Source organism: Suillus bovinus (genome assembly GCF_016758785.1).
Source record: "Suillus bovinus strain UH-Sbo-P2 chromosome Unknown EDB93scaffold_29, whole genome shotgun sequence".
NCBI classification, from domain to species: Eukaryota; Fungi; Basidiomycota; class Agaricomycetes; order Boletales; family Suillaceae; genus Suillus; species Suillus bovinus.
Window position 1 is genome coordinate 124,021 of NW_024542085.1, and position 20,796 is coordinate 144,816.

The window sequence follows — 20,796 nt, forward strand, 5'->3', positions numbered from 1 at the left end:
ATTGACAAGAGTCGATTCCAGTCGGGTGGTGCTCATAAATCGGACAACTTATAACCACAAACGTACAAGTCTGGTTCCGTCACAGGACCCTTAATATTCTCAATATAAAGCCTCGGGCATCGCTTATCAAAGTATGTACCACAAGTCGCTCTTCCCTGACCTACCAAAGGTCTCAGAATCTAATGTTCACCACCTGCTCTTGGACCGACCTGACCAGCGGGATTGGCCAGATTTCACATTGTTTGTGAATGTGGCTACTGGCCAACGGCGTTCGTTCAGAGAGTTTGTCAACCGTGTCCACGATGGCGCTGCTGCATTGGGTGCTGATATGACGCAAGGTGGCCTAGGTCTTCGTCCAGAGAAAGGAGACCTTGTAGGCATACTGAGTGAGAACTGCCTAGTGCGTTGCATCTCATTGTTCAGTCGAAACTGTGAATTAACAAGGACATTTTTTCAGGACTACGTAGCCTTGGTGCATTCCCTATTGGCTATCACCGTTCCATTTGTGCTGTTCTCACACTATTCAACGCCGTACGAGTTCAATCACGCTAATTCGCTAGCGCAGGCGACTAGGATCTTTGCCAGTCCTTCGTTACTCCCACTCGCTTTGACTTCAGGTCTCCCAGCAGATCGGATCCACCTTCTAGAGGGAGAGAATGAAGGCTATACAAGCTACGATCAGCTTGTCTGCACTGCTCGAAAAAATGGTGTTCCACGTTTGCCAGTCCGTCATGCCACCAAGGACACTCTGGCCTACCTGATCTATTCTAGTGGAACAAGTGGTCTTCCCAAAGGTATGCTTCTCTTTTTGTCACTAGTCTCGTTTCCGAATCACAGAAACACACAAGGTCTGACTATATTGTACAGCCGTCATGGCATCCCACGGAAATATCACTGTTTCTATCCTTTCAACAATGGTAAACGGTATGGAAATAGCCAAAACTCAAGCTGTACGTCTTTCGACGCTACTTTCTTGGTCTCCCTGACTTCTCTGCTAGCCACCAGTATGGAATACCCCTAATGGGCTACAAGTAATTTTCAGTATCCTTCCGCTCTATCACACTTTCGGCCTTGGAACGACATGTTTCTCAAGCTTCCTCAATCCTTCTACCATTGTCATGCTCCCAAAATGGAACATCGATGAATTTTTTGACAGCATCCCGAAGTAAGTGGATATTTATCGTGTCCTGTAGTACTTCTGGCACTCATTATGAGTATGCAGATACCGCATCACGACTCTAATACTCGTCCCCTCCCTTCTACACCAGCTCGTTCATCATTCACGCTCGAAAACTACTGATATGGACTCGGTGAAGGAAATCATGTGTGGCGCCGCACATCTCCCGCCTCAGCTCGCCAACCAGGTTTGCGCCCGTTTCAAAGACATTCCAAGAATTACTGACGGTGCGTCCTCCACCCTGGTGTTATTATTTAAACTAATTTTTACAGGTTACGGCATGTCCGAATTTGTAAGTGATCTATCTGCTCCTTCCAGCTCGCTGACATCGTTTTCTGAGATAGACAATGGCTATTGCCATAAAACCCATCCCTGGTATCCTCGGTGGACGTGCCAAAAACAAGCCTGGCTCTGTTGGAATTCTCAGCCCAGGTGTCGAAGCCCGCGTTGTCCGTCCCGATGGGTCCCTGGTAGGCCCGAACGAGCCTGGCGAGCTTCTTGTCCGCGGAAACGCTGTGGCACTGGGATATAAAGGAAACGACAAGGCCACTCGGGAAACGTTTGCCGATGGATGGGTACGCACGGGCGACCGGATCCGGATAGATGAGGACGAGGTGCTTTTGTAAGTCGATTCGACGAGCACGATATGCCTATTCATGCTAGGTCGACTTGTCCTGTTTGCAGTTTCGAAGACCGCATTAAGGCAAGTTGCACGGACTATTTACACAACTCGTTTCGTTTCGTATTGTACTGACCTCGGTCCTTAAGGACACGCTCAAGATCTCAGGGATGCAAGTCTCTCCCGTCGAAATTGAGGATACGATCTTGGCGCAGCCCGATAAACTCATTACTGATGTGAGCGTCGCGGGCATCTTGGGTGGGCGTACCTCGGACGAACGCATCCCGCGTGCATGGATCGTGTTGTCTCCCGCGGGTGCAGCGTTGGGTGAGAAAGAGGTTGTGACACGACTTAATGCGTGGGTGCAGGAGCGCCTCAGTCGGTATAAGTGGTTGAGAGGGGGCATTGGGATTGTGAAGACGGTGGGCCTTTTCCTCATCTTGTTTTTGATACGTTGACTGAGCCCTTGGGTAGATTCCGAAGTCACCGACTGGGAAGGTGTTAAGACGGGTATTGATTGAGGGGTATGAAAAAGAAGTAACAGTGAAAGCAAAACTATGAAGCGTCACGTAGATATGTTTCCTGTATGTTTTTCTCGATACCCTCGATAGATTGTCATTTTGTAGTATTCGCCATATCATTTGTGGACTGATAGTGATAATAGTGCCTTCAGTATATTTGTTTTTGAATTTTGGAGCCTATACTATGTAGTCAGGGCACGAGGCAACCTTGAGGCTACTATCATGTATTGAACGAGCTGATTGCCACACCTAGCCACAAACTGTCACATTAGCACCGGGTACGGTCATTCAATCGAGGCTCAAATGGTGGTGCCTCGACTCCTCATGGAACGATACATAAAACCCAACCTGGTGAGAACTGATGCGCTTTCGCCCTCATAATTGATCACGGACCACGTCCGAGTTACATTGATGCATCATACACTATACAATAACGAGCTATGGCGTCTGAGTCCTCTGCAGAGCCTACCATCGAGGAATCCTCAACCCCAGCATAAGACAAAGGACCAATTCCGGAATATAAAGTACGTATTTGAGGGACATGTGAACAAGGATTGGAATTTCGTTTTCTTGTACGACAACGTCTACATCGTCAGGATGCGGTGGTGGAACTGCAGCAGAGATCTTATTGTTGAGGAACCTTGGGGAGCCAGGGAAGGGGATGGCGGCAACACATATGCAGTGTGCACTGACGCTTTCACCGGATGGGAAGAGCGTGCGGAAGGAAGGGCGGAGGTTTTCAGCGGTGGGGTGCTATTAATGAAAAGATCGAAGGTGTTTGAAAGGGGCATATCAAGGCGGTGCGCTGGCAGTCGCTTTCGTGACTACCCAGTGGAGATCACATTTCCGGCGAGTCCGATGGAAGAATCAAAGCCGAACTGGAGGAGTTCGAAGCCTGTTGTAGCAGGTGTCGGACCGGTTTAAATTTCAAGCAATTATGACGACCAGTTCAACACTGTTTTCAATTTCTGGAGAAATGTCCGAATCCTTACATTCGTCTTGTGCAGAAGTCCTCTGTGTGCTAGGCTGAAGAATGACCTTGCCGCTCTCCTCGGTCCTAACAAGGGATTTGGGGCTAGACTCAAAGATATAAACCTAGATCCCGAATCGTCAGAGTAAGCCGAATAACGTGCATTCTACATGTACCCGAGGGTGACGCGTTTATTCACCCACCTCTGCCTTTATTTGCGGATGATCGACATTCCAGTGCCGCCACACGCGACCCAAGTTAGTCTCGAGTACCTACAAGTGAGAATGATTGACCTTAGTTACATCTTTCTGCACTAGTCTCCTTGTCAATAAGAGTTGATCGCCATGTATGCTGACAAGTATGCACATCGTCAGTGGAAGTGCTTGTGCTTACTATTTCGCCTGTCGAAACCATACAGTTATCTCATTGCATGGCCTGCCACATCATGATATATTTACACAGTGCCCTCCAATCCTGAGCCGTGATGGCGTCCTTTCTCGCCGCTATTCATGTATTGGTTGGAGAAAGGAAGATTTCAAGATGCCCAGGATCTTCCATTACTAGTAGCTCGGGCCCTTACCCCTCTTTTCTGTTGCACTAGAGCAATCAGTTGGTCGGTGACTTGAGAACGAAGCAAGAGACGACCAAGAGCTCGTCCATATGACTGATAACTTGAAGGTGAGGTATATTTCGACCCACTCTGTCACGGCTTCTTGTTTGACTTCTCTGGTACTATGACGTAGAGTTGGACTTGCTAATCGGTGGGTTGTTGCGCATCCGGAGAGTGTAATCCAGCTTCGTCTAGCTCGAGTCGCCGACACCATCTAGGTTGGGCTGTGGTGCACTGGCAGCCGCTCCGGGAGTGTGAGACACCCGGACGCCGGAATACTCCGGCAGCATTAGATTGATGGTGGCGCTAATATGAAATCCAACGGCTTTTTCTTTTGCACACCAGAATACTTACTACTCCACCCAATCAGGGCGGAATCAAATGTCCACTCCATCATGCAAATTTTGGCACCTCATAGCGGTACATTAAGCATGAAAGTATCGTGATACACCATCATCCCCCACTCGCTCACACCCACCGCTCAAATATGACTGTAGTCCCAAATAATCCCAGTTGGTGGCCAGTAATCGATTCAAATATCACTTTCAGCTATTGGACGAGTTCGTAGTATCAAGGCGTCTAGTTCTAACATTGACTTGCAGTCTTGTAGTTGCTGCTGGCGTGTTGGTGGTATATGATTCTGGTGAGCGGGACATTGTTCGAGAACCGCTGATATTCTTATAATATTTCCAGTACTAATACTGGGACAAGAGGTAGGTCGATTTTATCGCCAGAGCAACCAACTCACAAAGAATGGCATCATAGATTGAACTGATATGGGTGAGTTACAAGAGTCCCGCATCAGAAGAAAGGCAATGAATTTGTAACAGAAGCAACGCTGGTCCCTCATGACTGTGCTGTATTTGGTTGTTCGTACCTCATGTTGTGCTATAGGATGATTGGCAAATTGTGTTGACTCTGCAATGTTCTAGGTACGCTACATTGAAATACCATATCTTGTGTATGTCTTGAGGCCAATAAATTATTGATACTGTGCTAATGTCTCATCTCTCACGATTAGTGTTGATGTTTTGGGTATGTCTTGTATGTGCTGTGTTCGATTCTTCTGACAAGCGACACACAGAAAATATGCCGCCTGTCTCCCTGACAGATGCAGTGAGTATCCCACAATCATCTCATTCCTATCTAATGAGCACGCTGATTTGTAGGGGTGAGTGAGATTCTGACCATTGAACTTGGCTCAACATAATGACAATAGGTGTGAGTCATAGCTTTTGATACTAGTACGAGAGCTTTTCACTTACTGGGTGTTTCAGGCAACATTGTGTACTACGCACGGAATGGGATAGGGGTGGTCGTATATGCCATGTTGAGCGGTGAGTTACCTAGCTGAAATACCTCTGCGATATTGACTCGATTGAAACACGATGCCAGTCATCATGATTGCTCGCATACAAGCCATGTATCAGGGATCTAGAATGATGCTCATCTTCCTTGTTACCGTCTTTTTGGTTGTTACCATTGCCTGTGGAATAATCATGCCAATATCAGTCAAGGATGTTGTACGGGGTAAGCTTTACTAGTTGGTTTGAAGAACACGGCTTATTGGATGAACACTAGAGGAGTTGATACTCTCTGGCACGTATATGTGCAATTATCGATATGAAGGGGACGCCCATCTTCTGTTTTCAATGTATTGGATGCTCTACACTGCTTGGGAAGTCCTCGCTCTGTGTCTTGCAGTCTGGATTGCCGCGAAACACTTCCGTGACCTGCGACGATTTGGCCCATCGACAGGATCGGCCATCGGGGATTGTTTCAGAGTCCTGATAAAATATCACGTGCTTTATTTTGCAAGGTGAGCTTGTAATGCGAATCTGGCCATCTTTTCTGCTCGAATTCTGCGCATGTTAGCTCTGTCGGTGTCACTTGTATTCAGCTTGCTAATGAATCTCCACTCAAGGTATGCTGACCTTTCGCTGATATTTGCTGGTAACCACTGCTCATCGTTTGTGTAGGAATCTGATTCTATGGAAGTTCAGATATTCGATATTGCTTTTCAAATTTTATCGGTCCTGCAGGCGTTTGTGTTGGGACCACGGCTCATTCTTAGCGTTCGAGAATATCATGCCAAACTCGTGGCCGACTCCGACGCAGAAATAAGCATGAATTCGATTGTCTTCCAGGAGCGTATACATGTATCAACTAGCACCACTGTGTAGGAACATGATTGCTGAGTGGCCTGCAGGGAGGAGAAATTTAGTCGAGCATGCGTCGTGCTATTTATTTAACACAAGCAGTGACCTTCCGAGTCGGTCGTTGCTTTTTATTGGCACACCCGTGTCATTTCACTACAAAAGCGGACAGATGAACATCATTATTTGCACCACCTTTCTCCTCATTTGCTCCGAAGCTAAATTTGAAAGTAGTTGCCTAAGCTAGTCTCAAAGGAAACTGCGATTCAGATATTCACCATCCAGCTTGAGCGGTAACTCGAAGGATGGAAAGAAAACGCGAGACAGTGATACTTGACATTGTTGAGCAGTCGGACTTCAACGAATCGACAATGTAGAGCTTTTATTCGTACTCGTGTACCATTTATTTGAGATCCAGTCGACGGGGAGGAAATCTGGGTACAGTAAACATCACTAAGCATTCTGGTGTTTGTTCAGGTGCGTCAATTTCTCGGAAGCTGTATTAGCTCCACAAGTAAAAATGATGACAGATACTTAAGTCACCGACGTCAGGCGAAGTAATGTAACTGTCGTATTTCCAATAGTGTTTGCTCTCATGTTGATACCCCAACGCATTTGAAACCCGAGTAAGCCACGGAAGGTGCGGGCAGTAGTCATGTACAACTGATAGTGTCGTGGAATACAAAGGAAGGGCCACTTGCAAGTGAAAAGGAGGGCACGCCAACAGATTGCAAATATGCAGCAGGGTGGACACAATTGACAGCGAGCCAGTAGCTACGAGTGCTGATATATTTTAGATTAGATATCCTTAGCGTTGTGTGCAAGGTGGCTCCACACAGTGGGGGCGTGTGGGATATAAGTATTTATTTGATTCCGACGTGGTGCATGGGAACGATGACTATGCTGGCACAAATGGGGGACGTTCGGATGGGAGTAGATATTCTGGGATCGAGAGGTCTTTCTTTCAATCATGATGCATCATGCATGCGGGTAGCAGGATTTGACGTTCAGATTCACCCACGGAGATATTTTTTGATGGCTGAATCCATAACCAAATTGCCAAATGACAGTCTGCTGGCATCGCATGTATCATATATTATATGGTCGAATGAGAGGCTATTGAGGGAATTATGGTGGACTATGGACGGATAGGCTCTTCCAAACAGCATAAGGAACGCGATTCAGCATATAAAAGCAAGCCGCCGTCTTCCTACTAACCTTTCAGATTTCCATATCAAAATCTTCATACACAATGCGTTTCTCCTTTGCAATTGTCCTCGCCACCGTTGCTGCGTTGGCGCTATCAAGCTCCGCCACGCCAGTTGACGCTGACGCCAAGGACTGTCCCGCCTTTTGCTGGATCGACAACAATTGCAGCGACTGCACTTGGGGGCTTTGCGTGAGTATTGGTGTTTTGGACTTCATAATATGACTCACCTGTATGGCAGAAATTTCCTTTCTGCACAGTGAGTTGTGTTTCTGCTTTCATATCGGTGCAATATGGCCGTTGGTACTGACGAGCGGGTTACTAGTGATTTCTGGAGTTTGATCGTGGCACCGTCAGAAAAACATCAAGTGGGCGTGATTTTCGTTCGACCCCAGCATAAGACAAAGGACTAATTCCGGAATATAAAGTACATATTTGAGGGACATGTGAACAAGAATTGGAATTTCGTTTTATTGTACGATAACATCTACATCGTCAGGATGCGGTAGTGGAACTGCAGCAGAGGTCTTATTGTTGAGGAACCTTGGGAAGCCAGGGAAGGGGATGGCGGCAGCACATATGCAGTGTACACTGGCGCTCTCACCAGATAGGAAGAGCGTGCGCAAGGAAAGGCGGAGATGTATTCAGCGGCGGGGTGCTATTAATGAAAAGATCGAAGGTGTTTGGAAGGGGCATATCAAGGCGGTGAGCTGGCAGTCGCTTTCGTGACAGTGGAGATCACATTTCCGGCGAGTCCGATGGAAGAATCAAAGCCGAACTAGAGGAAAGGGCCAGAGTTCGAAACTTGTTGTAGCAGGTGTCGGATCACCGGGCCAGTTTCAAGTTCAAGCAATTAGGTGCACGACCAGTTTAATGCTGTTTTAATTTTCAATTTCTGAAGAAATGTCCAAACCCTTATATTCGTCTTGGGCCCGGGTGCGGAAATCCTGTGTGCTGAGTTACGAAAGATGACCTTGCCGCTCTCCTGATCCCAACACGGGATTGGCGCGTAGACTACAAACAACTGCAGCTAGACTCAGGGATCGTCCCGAACCGTCAGAGTAAGCCGACCGACGTGCGTTTAATATTCTACATTCTCTAATAAAGCAGCAGGTACCCGAAGATGACGCGTTGATTCACCCACCTCTGCCTTTATTTACGGATGATCAACATTCCAGTGCCGCCGACCCGAGTTATTCTCGAAGCTTACCTACAAGTTTTGGAAGTGAGAACAATTGTCCTCAGTCACATCTTTCTGCACTAGTCTCCTTGTCAACAAGAGTTGATCGCCATGTATGCCGACAAGTATGCACATCATCGGTGGAGGCGCTGGTGCTCCAGCTTCGTCTAGCTCAATAGGGTTCGGGAGAAAACTCGTTGCTTATTAGCCGGGTGCTAATTAGCGAGATATTAGCAAGCTAATAACACGCTAATAATTCAATCCCAAAAATCACCATGCTAATAATGCTAAGAACTGCCCATGGCTGCCTGTGCGTCATATATCAGAGGTACATTGTCAATCAGGTGATTCAGGTCAGGAATCGTGTCGGAAGGCTAAATTCCTGACATATAATGAACTAGTTACCATATATTTATTTCAAATTTTCTAATTGGTGCAAGCCTGCGCGTTCAATGATAATCCTTAGGTCCTAAGTTCTGTCAAATTTTCAACCTTGAACCCATGCAAGGTATCACCATGGATGTCATCGAGCTGCACGACGACACTGAGCGTTCCAGTGAGTATACTTCTGGGACACTGATGTACTCCGACATTCCGGAGTCCCTGACTGCAACACTTTTCCCTCCCTCAGACCTTCCCATCTCTGCATTCATCAAATTTGCGATTCCATCTATCACTTCCATCCCTCAGGCTAACCTGCCGAACATTGAGCAATACTTCTGCTTGGAACCCCCACACCCCATCCCAACTGGTCACGCACTCCTATCTTCATTACCAATCCCAATGGAGTCAATCAAAAGAGAATGTGATTCTCAAAAAACTAACTAGTCATGAGGCTCAGCAATCGTTCCTTCGGCAATTTGAACGTTACGCACATGGACAGTATCCATTTGATACCCCCCTCGAAGATGGTCAATCAACACTGTCATGGTGAACGCACTTAACAAGAATTCCTGAGGGAAATATCCTCGCGGTCAGTCCATTTGTTGTATACACAATCTGGTTTGCTCACTCCGGTAAAGACCCTCGCTGTCAAGGTATTTTCCGTCCGACCAAGCTCAATGCCAGAAGAGCGCACAATGTCAGTATTCACGCGGATGAACTCTGCGCTGCGAAATCGTCAAAATGTTAGTACACTTGTGAACATGACACAGATCCGGCAGTGGTACATGTATGATTCTACTGTAAGTAAACCCCCAAGTTTCTTTGGCTCACACTCACACAAGCATAGTCCAAACATCCAGAGCGTCCGAGCATCAATTTTTATGGCCTCGACGCCCAACTGTTTGGGTCCGGACCGAAAGTAGGCAAACAGCACCATGATACGAGGAACAGCTTGTTGTCGACCGAAAGTGCTGGAGGAGATGAAGAAATCGAAGATGATGAGTCCAGTTCTTGGTTGGACAATGCGGAAGAGAGTTTCACCGCATGCAATGATGCTGATTTCAACGTCGAATCTGAGATAGATCTCAGTGCAGAGAGATTGTTGGCTGTATTGGCGGAGGTAAGTCCTGGTGGCACACACAAAGACAAGGGAAAAGGCAAAGTCACAGCTGAGGTTGAGATCGAGGGGAATGATAACGTCGATAACGACTGGCCGGAAGAATGGGATCCATGAGCGGCTAGCTAGGTCATTAGCAATGTTTTTGCCCGCTAAACACAACGTCACGTGACTTGCTAAAAAGTGGCTAATAATCCGCTAGTTAATAACTCCCCAAGAGCCGCCTGGCTAAAAAGCAGGCTAATAATTTGTCGATTAATTTTATCCCTAACCCTATAGCTCAAGTCGCTGACACCATTTACTAGCTAGGTCGGGCTGTGGTGCAGCCGCTCCGGGAATGTGGGACACCTGCTTACGAATTCGATCGTGCCGTATGGGGTCTGCAATGGTGAGTAGGTATGAAGAAAGATTTATTCAAGCAAGGACGTGGTTAGGGAAAAATGAATGCGGGGAACTGACAGCATAGATGCCGGAATATTCCGGTGGCTGTGGCGCCTCTGTCACGGTATTAGGTCACGGTGTAGTAGATACTAGATCGATGGCCCTACATAAATTACTCCTGGTTGCTAGTACCACCAACGACTGCGGTCTATCTTAGTACTATGTAAGTCGTGGCGCTAATCAACGGCACACCGGAATACTTACTACTTCACCCAATCAAAGCAGGATCAAATGCCCACTCCATGATGCCATCATGTAAATTTTGGCAAAGGAGCCCTGATAGCGGTACATTAAGTATCGTGATGTGACACCGCATTCCCCACTCGCTCTCACCCACCGCTCAAATATGACTGTAGTCTTCAACGATCCCAGTTGGTGGCCAGTAATCGATTCAAATATCACTTTCAGCTATTGGATGGGTTCGTAGTATCAAGACGTCTAATTCTAACATTGACTCGCAGTTTTGCAGTTGCCGCCGGCGTCTTGGTGGTATACGATTCTGGTGAGCGGGACATTGTTCAAAAACCGCTGATATTCTCATGATATCTCCAGCACTAACAATAGGACAAGAGGTAGGTCGATATTATCGCCGGAGCATCCAACTTGCTAAGAAAGGCATCATAGATTGAACTGGTCTGGGTGAGTGACAAGATCCCCGTATCAGAAGAAAAGCAGGAGAATACAATTAATTCACGACAGAGGCAAGGCTGGTCTCTCATGACTGTGCTGTACTTGGCTGTTCGTACTTCATATTGTGCTATATGATGGTTGGCAAATTGTTCTGACTCTCCAATGTTCTAGATACGCTATATTAAAATACCATATCTTATGTACGTGTCGAGGTCAAGAAATTGATATTGTGCTAATAGTTCATCTCTCACAATTAGTGTTAATGTTTTGGGTATGTCTCGTATGTGCTGTGTTCAAGTATTCTGACCAGCGACACACAGAAAATATGCCGTCGGTCTCCTTAACAGATGCAGTGAGTATTCCACAATCATCTCATTCCTATCTAATGAGTACGCTAATTTGTAGGGGTGAGTGAGATTCTGACCATTGAACTTGGCTCAACATAATGACAATAGGTGTGAGTCATAGCTTTTGATACTAGTACAAGAGCTTTTCACTTACTGGGTGTTTCAGGCAACATTGTGTACTACGCACGGAATGGGATAGGGGTGGTCGTATATGCTATGTTGTGCGGTGAGTTACCTAGCTGAAATACCTCTGCGATATTGATTCGATTGAAACACGATGCCAGTCATCATGATTGCTCGCCTACATGCCATGTATCAGGGATCTAGAATGATGCTCATCTTTCTTGCTACTATCTATCTGGTTGTTATCATTGCCGGTGGAGTAATCGCGCCAATAGCAGTCAAGGATGTTGTATGGGGTAAGCTTTACCGTTGGTTGACTTGAAAGAACACGGCTTATTGGACGAACCCAGAGGAGTTGATACTCTCTGGCACGTATATGTGCAATTATCAATATGAAGGGGACGTCCTGTTGCTGTTTTCAATGTATTGGATGCTCTACACTGTTTGGGAGGTCCTCGTGCTGTGTCTTGCAGTTTGGATTGCCGCAAAACACTTCCGTGACCTGCGACGATTCGGCCCATCGACGGGATTGGCCATCGGGAACTGTTTCAGAGTCCTGATAAAATATCACGTGCTTTATTTCGCATGGTGAGCTTGTAATGTGAATGTGGCCATTTTTTCTGCTCAAATACTGCATGTGTTAGCTTTTTTGGTGTCACTTGCTTCGAGTTCTTTAATGTATCTTCACTCATGGTATGTTGATCTTTCGCTGATATTTGCTTGTAACTACTGCTCATCGTTTCTGTAGCAATTAGATTCTACGGGAGTTCTGACATCCGATGATGCTTTTCAAGTTTTATTAGTCCTGCAGATGTTTGTGTTGGGACCACGTCTCATCCTTAGCGTTCGAGAATATCACGCCGAACTTGTGGCCGACTCCGATGCAGAAATAAGCATGGATTCGATTATCTTCCAGGAGGGTGCACATGTATCAACTAGCAGTAATGTGTAGTGACATAATTGTTGAGTGGCCTGCAGGGAGGAGAAATTTGTTCGAGGATGCGTCGTGCTATTTATTTAACACAAGCAGTGACCTCCCGAGTCGGTCATTGCTTTTTATTGTCACACTTATGTCATTCCACTACAAAAGCAGGCAGATGAACATTATTATTTGCACCAGATAAGCTTGAAAGTAGTTGCCTAAGCTAGTCTCAAAGGAAACTGTGCGATTCAAATATTCACCATTCAGCTTGAGCGGTAACTCGAAGGATGAAAATAAAATGCGATACAATGGTATTCTAGATTGTTGAGCAGTCGGACTTCAACGAATCGACAATGTAGAGCTTTTATTCGTACTCGTGTACCATTTATTTGAGATCCAGTCGACGGGGAGGAAATCTGGGTACAGTAAACATCACTAAGCATTCTGGTGTTTGTTCAGGTGCGTCAATTTCTCGGAAGCTGTATTAGCTCCACAAGTAAAAACGACGACAGATAAGTCACCGACGTCAGGCAAAGTAATGTAACTGTCGTATTTCCAATAGTGTTTGCTCTCATGTTGACACCCCAACGCATTTGAAACCCGAGTAAGCCATGGAAGGTGCGGGCAGTAGTTATGTACAACTGATAGTGTCGTGGAATACAACGGAAGGGCCACTTGTAAGTGAAAAGGAGGGCACGCCAACAGATTGCAAATATGCACCAGGGTGGACACAATTGACACCGATCCAGCAGCTGCGAGTGCTGATATATTTTAGATTATCCTTAGCGTTGTGTGCAAGGTGGCTCCACGCAGTGGGGGCGTGTGGGATATGAGTATTTATTTGATTCCGACGTGGTGCATGGGAACGATGGCTGTGCTGGCACAAATAGGGTTTGGATGTTCGGATGGGAGTGGATATTCTGGGATCGAGAGGTCTTTCTTTCAATCATCTTGCATCATGCATGCGGGTAGCGGGATTTGACGTTCAGATTCACCCACGGAGATATTTTTTGATGGCTGAATCCATAACCAAATTGCCAAATGACAGTCTGCTGGCATCGCATGTATCATATATTATATGGTCGAATGAGAGGCTATTGAGGGAATTATGGTGGACTATGGACGGATAGGCTCTTCCAAACAGCATAAGGAACGCGATTCAGCATATAAAAGCAAGCCGCCGTCTTCCTACTAACCTTTCAAATTTCCATATCAAAATCTTCATACATAATGCGTTTCTCCTTTGCGATTGTCCTCGCCACCGTTGCTGCGTTGGTGCTATCAAGCTCCGCCACGCTAGTTGAGGCTGATGCCAAGGACTGTCCCGTCTTTTGCTGGATTGACAACAATTGCAACGACTGCACTTGGGGGATTTGCGTGAGTATCGATGGTTTGGACTTCATGATATGACTCACCTGCATGGCAGATATTTCCTTTCTGCACAGTGAGTTGTGTTTCTGCTTTCATATCGCTGCAATATGGCCGTTGGTACTGACGAGCGGGTTACTAGTGATTTCTAGAGTTTGATCGTGGCACCGTCAGAAAAACATCAAGCGGGCGTGATTTTCGTTTGATTGGGAAATGCTAGATGAGACGTGCACGGATAATGATATATACTGCTGTACATATCAGTCCACCACGCAGCGTCAGTAAATGTTACTCCTGCTGAATCGCCGTGACGGACATGAGCCTGCATATTGAACAATCATAATTCATAAGTACTGCACCTAATAAAAAAAACACACCTACTATGTCCCTTATACCACTCTCTCCTTCGAATGTTGACTCTAATTGTTTTGAAAACGTCCGACAAGATCTAGATAAGCACAAGGTAAGCAGAAAAGCTGATTCTGGTTATCGCCTATAATATATGTGCCTGTAGTATATAAATTCGTAAGTATAAGTATGGACTAGTATATATGCTTACTATACTATGTGCGCACGAGTATGTCGGGTAAGCCGTTATCGTGTCAAGCGGTAAATCGTTGATCATGAGTGCAACGATCCGATTCTTGCCCAGCATACCAAATAGGTTATGTACAGCTGTAGCCATTAAATTGAGTAACCATGTAAAAAGTTTCAATTCATACGGACACCCCAAGATGTTGAGCACATTTGATACCAAGTTGACAGCTGGTTAGAAATGCGAATGTTCTGGAAGTTGTTCCTGTTGTGATTCGAGGCGTATGTCCGATCAGTGGACACATGTGCAAGTACTACGCTAGTAGTATGTAGCGGAGAACATGATCAGTGTAGTAAAGTACTACGAGCGGAACTCACCGAAATAGATGATCGCCTCTTCAGTGAACCTATCTCAGTCTGCCATCCAAAGAGTATGGGATTCCACACCATTAATTGCTCATAGACATTATTAACTGGAAAGATCTGCTGGCATGTTGCAGATATCATAGCATCTGGTTGAAGGCACAAGCACGTAGTATAGTACGTAGGAATTACAAAAAAAATGGCACTGCAAGACAATCCAGTGACGGCGTCGGACGACATTTGATGTTCTTGACTTCGCTGACTGCAATCATAAACGAACATCGATTAGGATCGATTCGCGCACGAGAACATGGTCTAGACGTTCACAGGGTGGCAGTCGTCACTGCACAAGATATGCGAGAGAGTTGTGAGAACAGGCTAAATGTTTCATCGAGGTCAGATGGGACGCCTCGCTGCTTGAATCTGTCTTGAAGGCTGTTGGCAAGACTGCTGAGAGCTAACGATCGAAGAGAATGGCCGGCAGGAAGAAGGAGTAGTGCAGCCCGATTGAGTTCGATGGACTCATCAAGGTCAAGCTGGACCCCATGCTACATGAATCTCTCTCGAAGGCTTTCAGCGAGATCATGGAGAGACTGCGATCGATTAGAATGACCTGGAGGATGAAGTAGTAGTGCAGCCCGAAGAAACTCGACGCCCTCATCAAGGTCAGACGGTACGCCCCACTTGGCGAATCTTTCTTGAAGGCTGCTGGCGAGGTTGTTGAAAGAAGACGATCGAAGAGGATGACCGGGGGGACGAAGGAGTAGTGCAGCCCGATCGAGCTCAATGGACTCGTCAAGGTCAGATGGGACGCCCCGCTGAGTGAATCTGTCTCGAAGGCTGACGGCGAGATTGTGGAGAGAGTGTGATCGATCTGAATGACCGAGGGGACGAAGGAGTAGTGCAGCTCGATGGAGCTCGATGCACTCATCAAGGTCAGACGGGACGCCCCGCTGACTGAATCTGTTCCCAATGCTGTTGGCAAGATTGTTGAGAGTGTTCGATCGACCAGAATGACCGGGGGGACAAAGGAGTAGTGCAGCCCGATTGAGTTCGATGCACTCATCAAGGTCAGACAGGACGCCCCGATGAGTGAATCTGTCTTGAAGGCTGGCGGCGAGATTGTGGAGAGAGTGCGATTGATCAGGATAACCGGGAGGACGAAGTAGTAGTGCAGCACGATGAAGCTCGATAGAATCATCAAGGTCAGACATGACACCCCGATGAATGAATCTATCTCGAAGGCTGTTGGCGAGATTGTTGAGAGTGTATGGTCGATCCGAATGACCAAGGGGACGAAGGAGTAGCGCAGCTCGATGGAGCTCAATGCACTCATCAAGGTCAGACGGGACGCCCTGCTGACTGAATCTGTTCCCAAGGCTGTTGGCGAGATTGTTGAGAGTATGTGGTCGATTGGCATGACCGGGGAGGCGAAGGAGTAGTGCAGCCCTATGTAGCTCGATGGACTCATCAAGATCAGACAGAACACCCCGCTGAGTGAATCTGTCTTGAAGGCTAACAGCAAGATTGTTGAGAGAATGTGATCGATCACAATGACCGGGAGGACGAAGTAGTAGTGCAGCCCTATGTAGCTCGATGCATTCATCAAGGTCAGACAGGATACCCTGCTGAGTGAATCTGTTTAGAAGGCTGACGGCGAGATTGTTGAGAGACTTTGGTCGATCAGAATGTCCGGGAGGACGAAGGAGTAGTGCAGCCCGATGGAGCTCTATGGACTCATCAATGTCAGATGGGGCGCCTTGCTGCATGAATCTGTTTCGAAGGCAGATGGCAAGATTGTTGAGAGACTGTGGTCGATCAGAATGGCCGAGAGGGTATCTGTTCAATGCCGCTCGACACTGTTCCACATCGTCTGTCATGCTGTAACACCACAACTAAGTTACACGAGGACTGTCAGGAACACGGGGTGGATGGAGCTGAATAGCGCAAGTGGGCGCAAGAAGATGACAAGTTATCTGCGCCTTTCATTAGCAAAGTCCAGGTAGATAAGTATGAATCGCAATGCGCACGCACATAAAAATCAGAGCAACGAACTTGGTTGCGATGAAGTAGCGGAAACCTGTGCACACTGCAAGCTCCTTGGACCTGTACTCTTACGTACGCTTGTTCTCGCTCAAACTCACCAGTCGCATCGCTTGGATACACATAACCATAAATTATAGCACCATAAGGGAACAGCCAGCGCAGGAGAAGACGACGAGGAGGAAGGTGAACATGCCATAATGATGATGTAAGTCGTATTTCGGCTCTCTGTCATCTCAATACGACTGTCAGTGTTCCGTGAATGATAAGCACTGCGCAGAAAAGACAAAGGGACAGACAAGGAACGAACCTCCCGCCGATACTGATAGCACAGATGATCGAAACACTCCATTTTGATAGTTATATTTCTTCTATGTACAAGTAGGTGGCTATCTGAGCTTAAGGGACAGCACAACTCAAACAACTTCAAGAAGCCCAATGGTATGGGCTGCGTCATGTTCCATAGCTAGGTCTATACCTTTCGCTGGAGCCTCACCGTGATGGGGTGCTCGTATTGACTCGAGATCGAGAGCGACACGGTGTGTCAGGTATTAGAACTTATGTAGCTCTGTTGAGGATACGACCGACGTACCAATGCTCTTGTGGCTTAGAACACTTTAAATCATGCAGTGTTGACGAGTTATTATCTGAGTCTGAATAACCACGCACCCGCCGACTTTTTCCACCATGAAGACGAAAGCCAATAACTATGTGACGAATTCTGGTGATATATGCATGCCGGTAGGTTGGATCATGTACTTGTGGTTATAGATCTTGCATCTATCAGCGTTCGTGTCGTCCAGACTAACTGGCAGGTAGTATTGTATTCTGCTCACCTCACAACATCACGCTTGATGAGGTTAACACAATAGGTTGACGATAGACATTCAATAGCTCATTCTATTTGATATCCCTTCCTGATTGCGTGGAAACTACTAGTATCTAGGAATATCAAAGCCCATGTCAGTATGCTCGTTTTGGGTGTAAATATGATTTCCTTACCTCTTCTCCCAGATTCGCATGAGACCTGACAAGGATCCGACGATTTGGACATGTACACTGTGCCCGTCTTCAGTGTTCCTAACACCAGTGCTCTCCATTACTAAAGCCCATCTCTTGCGCATCTATGAGATGCCCTTTCGTATATCCGGCTCTGCACATCTTAACGACGCACACCTATCATAATACCGTGAGTGCGTAGTCTTTCCGCTGAACTCGGTCAAAGAGATAACGACTTCCTTGGGAAGAATTTTCGCCAAGGGTCCGCAGCGCGGTGGAGATTGGAGCAAGGTTACAATAAGGGAGTGTCATTGCGCGAGAATAGCGATAGGCACGAGATTCGCTCATGACAGTTTTGGTACAAGGGTATCTTGAAAGATGCGGGGGCCATGATTAATTATTGGAATGGAGGGAGGTAGTAAACGGTCACCTCGCTTAATGAGCTTTTCATGGGTCAATAGACCGGTAATTTGAATTGACATCAGATGCACATGGCCATTACAGGTGACAAGAGCCCGGCATACTGGCATACCAAACAAGCCTCCCAAGGAGCAATCGGACGCCTTAGCTATCAAGGACGCCGAGATGCTGCGCACATGTCGCTTCATAGTACATAGCCTAAGCGTCAGACTAAGACCTTCCCGTATGAAGTTATATGGGCGGAATTTTATGATATTACCGCAAGCATGAAAGGTATAGGTATACAAGACCCACACTAGCACAGTCTTGTGATCCTACTTCACACTCCTTATCGCCAGAACTGTCGAGATACAGAATGATATTAGCCGGAAATCCCTCGTCAAATCACATGCAGAGAAACATGCGGGAAGATATAACTCCCAAAGAGAAGGCACGACATATGTGGACTGCACTCAAGAAGGGCCTTGGTGTGATACATGAATGATATATTCAAAAGAGCAGAGGGAGGTGGATGATTATGGGAGATAGATTTTCGTTTGCGGGTTTCGTCGTAGTTTGTCGGGTGTTTTGATGGCCCGACGAGAGCGCTAGTTTTACTTCTCGAATGAATAAGAACGCCGGAAATCCACGCCTTCGACCAAATTGCAGGAGGGATATCTAGACGCGTCTTTTGGTGGATGAGAATTCTGAGTGCAACACGGATTTAAGCTCCGTAACTATATTTAGCATCAGGGTTTCGAAAAACCTCCCAGGGGAAATGCATCATAATCTTCGAGTATTATCTCAAATTATAAGCTTAAATATTAGGAAACTTATTTAGTTTAGAAGGATTTTGTACCTACTTGGTAGGGTCTGCTGTTGAAGACCTGAAGTGCGCTAAGTTGGGCTAAGATCTGGGTCAAGAGAGCGTCGGAAAACATGATTGTATGCAACAGAAAGAGTCGGTAGGGGGGAGGTGATGGTATGCGTCGTACGAGAGAATTATGCTGTTGGAGTGCTCGCTTTAACAATATCTACAAGGGAGGCGTTTTGGAGAAATATTGCACGATTAGCCGGACGTCGACAAGCGATCGCTGATGAGTCATCCTTCGTTTCTTGAACACCTTCCTGTTTCGGATCGCAGCAGCTTGATGATCATAGGTACAAATATCGAGAAGCCAAAGATACAGAAATCGTCGTTCGAGTCGTGGCATGAGTAGTCGTGCAATGAGTAGGAAAAGAAATTGTTGTTCGAGTCGTGGCATAAGTAGTTGTACAATGAGTAGGAAAAGAAATCGTTGTTCGAGTCGTGGCATAAGTAGTTGTACAATAAGTAGGAAAAGAAATCGACAATCGAGTCGTGGCATAAGTAGTCGTGTAATAAGTAGGAAAAGAAATCGACGTTCGAGTCGTGGCATAAGTAGTCGTGTAATAAGAGTCAATAAGTAATCGCAGCGCAGTACATAGTGTAGCATATCCATATCCATATCATACATCGGGGGTTTCAACGTTCTATCTTCAATCAAACGCAGGTCTGGACCTGGCTAGAGCATTCCATAGCACTCTAGAATGTGATTTAACTGGCAGAAAAACGCATCAGTTTCCCCGCTGTGTCAATCTCAAATAACTCACCAATCCTCATCGTCTGACCTCTCATCAAAGTCCGGCATAAAGTCATCCATCTCGTTCCACGCTTGACGAAGTTGGGACACTGCTTCCATCACAGATCCCCTCTTGCCGTTGTCCAAGCCTGCGAACGAAGCCGAGCGACGAACGATACGTGATTGCCGAATAGCTGTCGTCTGTCTAACTTGATGGTGAACCGAGGTAGGGGACTTTGACCTATCCTCCGTGTGGTTCAGACGTCTCTCCAAAGCGACCTCTTCTTCTTCCTCTTCCTCTTCCTCCTCTTCCTCCTCTTCTATTTCTTGTAAGACCGCTCCAGTTACCGATGGTTCTCTTCGAATCTTCGCATCAGGCTTGGAAGCCTGTTTTTTGCGGAAAAGAGCAACGATCGAATTAGAAATACTCTTGTTAAGCCCTGCTTTAGACTGCAAGGAGCGCTTGAAGGTCCGAAGACGGGATTGTCGTCCATCAACGGATTCGTTCCGCGACTCTGGAATTGTGGGCAAGGGCTTCATTCTATCGGGTTGAAGCATAGCATGCTCTGTCACGGAGATATGCCTCGAGGTTGAAGCACTGCGAAGCTGGTGCGCCGACTTAGGCCTTAATAGCCCATGCTTTGGAATATCCGAGTTGGCATATGCTCTCTGCATGACGTCGCGATAATGGCAGTCACCTTGATCGCGATAGGTCAGCCTAGAATGACAATAAATGTGGGGGAAAAGAACCTTGACCGCCTAGGGCGCGCAAGGAATCCGCGCGAGCACATTCAGGAGAGCAAAAGCAGAAATCATGATCTTCGATAGTCGGTTTGCCGCAAAAGCATTCTTTGACACCGATGTGAAGTGATGCAAAAGCGTTGGTGAAAATGAGGGGGTTCATTCTGAATGATCAGTGTAGTGACTTAAGTCTTAAAGAGAACCGTCGCCGGGTACGGAGGTTTTATATGCCACATAATTTACTGTGGCAGAACACTGTGGATTGTGGAATGATACAGTTGCGGACATTCGGGAGTGCCCGATAGCTGACATTCTATGAAGTAGGTGAAAAGCGGAGCTGCAAT

General features: G+C 46.6%; 6 protein-coding genes across 6 annotated transcripts; 4 read left to right on the plus strand and 2 right to left on the minus strand.

Moving 5' to 3' along the window:
* Nucleotides 1–133: 133 nt before the first annotated feature.
* On the plus strand, nt 134–2,357 carry EDB93DRAFT_1104094 (uncharacterized protein; the record flags this gene model as incomplete). Its single annotated transcript, XM_041447389.1, has 10 exons — nt 134–400; nt 458–794; nt 868–950; nt 999–1,165; nt 1,223–1,404; nt 1,450–1,469; nt 1,522–1,799; nt 1,862–1,919; nt 1,946–2,218; nt 2,271–2,357. The coding sequence occupies 10 exons, from the start codon at nt 134–136 to the stop codon at nt 2,355–2,357; spliced, it is 1,752 nt and encodes a 583-aa protein (XP_041307526.1).
* A 312-nt stretch (nt 2,358–2,669) lies between these two features.
* Nucleotides 2,670–3,544, plus strand: EDB93DRAFT_413134 (uncharacterized protein). Its single transcript, XM_041456292.1, has one exon. It carries the CDS (start codon nt 2,729–2,731, stop codon nt 3,239–3,241), a length of 513 nt encoding a protein of 170 aa, XP_041307527.1. The 5' UTR covers nt 2,670–2,728; the 3' UTR covers nt 3,242–3,544.
* A 3,761-nt stretch (nt 3,545–7,305) lies between these two features.
* EDB93DRAFT_1104095 (uncharacterized protein) lies at nt 7,306–8,218 on the plus strand (the record flags this gene model as incomplete). The annotated part of the gene is made up of 4 exons (XM_041447390.1): nt 7,306–7,456; nt 7,502–7,519; nt 7,760–7,965; nt 8,162–8,218. 4 exons carry the CDS (start codon nt 7,306–7,308, stop codon nt 8,216–8,218), a joined length of 432 nt encoding a protein of 143 aa, XP_041307528.1.
* A 1,142-nt stretch (nt 8,219–9,360) lies between these two features.
* Nucleotides 9,361–10,476, plus strand: EDB93DRAFT_413402 (uncharacterized protein). The gene is made up of 3 exons (XM_041456293.1): nt 9,361–9,413; nt 9,463–9,624; nt 9,672–10,476. The coding sequence occupies exons 2-3, from the start codon at nt 9,502–9,504 to the stop codon at nt 10,056–10,058; spliced, it is 510 nt and encodes a 169-aa protein (XP_041307529.1). The 5' UTR covers nt 9,361–9,413; nt 9,463–9,501; the 3' UTR covers nt 10,059–10,476.
* Nucleotides 10,477–15,084: 4,608 nt separating this feature from the next.
* On the minus strand, nt 15,085–16,708 carry EDB93DRAFT_413559 (TPR-like protein). The gene is made up of 2 exons (XM_041456294.1): nt 16,704–16,708; nt 15,085–16,645 (listed from the first exon to the last, which is right to left on the minus strand). Exon 2 carries the CDS (start codon nt 16,547–16,549, stop codon nt 15,218–15,220), a length of 1,332 nt encoding a protein of 443 aa, XP_041307530.1. The 5' UTR covers nt 16,550–16,645; nt 16,704–16,708; the 3' UTR covers nt 15,085–15,217.
* A 3,030-nt stretch (nt 16,709–19,738) lies between these two features.
* Nucleotides 19,739–20,615, minus strand: EDB93DRAFT_1250566 (uncharacterized protein; the record flags this gene model as incomplete). Its single annotated transcript, XM_041453031.1, has 2 exons — nt 19,739–20,409; nt 20,462–20,615. The coding sequence occupies 2 exons, from the start codon at nt 20,613–20,615 to the stop codon at nt 19,739–19,741; spliced, it is 825 nt and encodes a 274-aa protein (XP_041307531.1).
* Nucleotides 20,616–20,796: the final 181 nt, after the last annotated feature.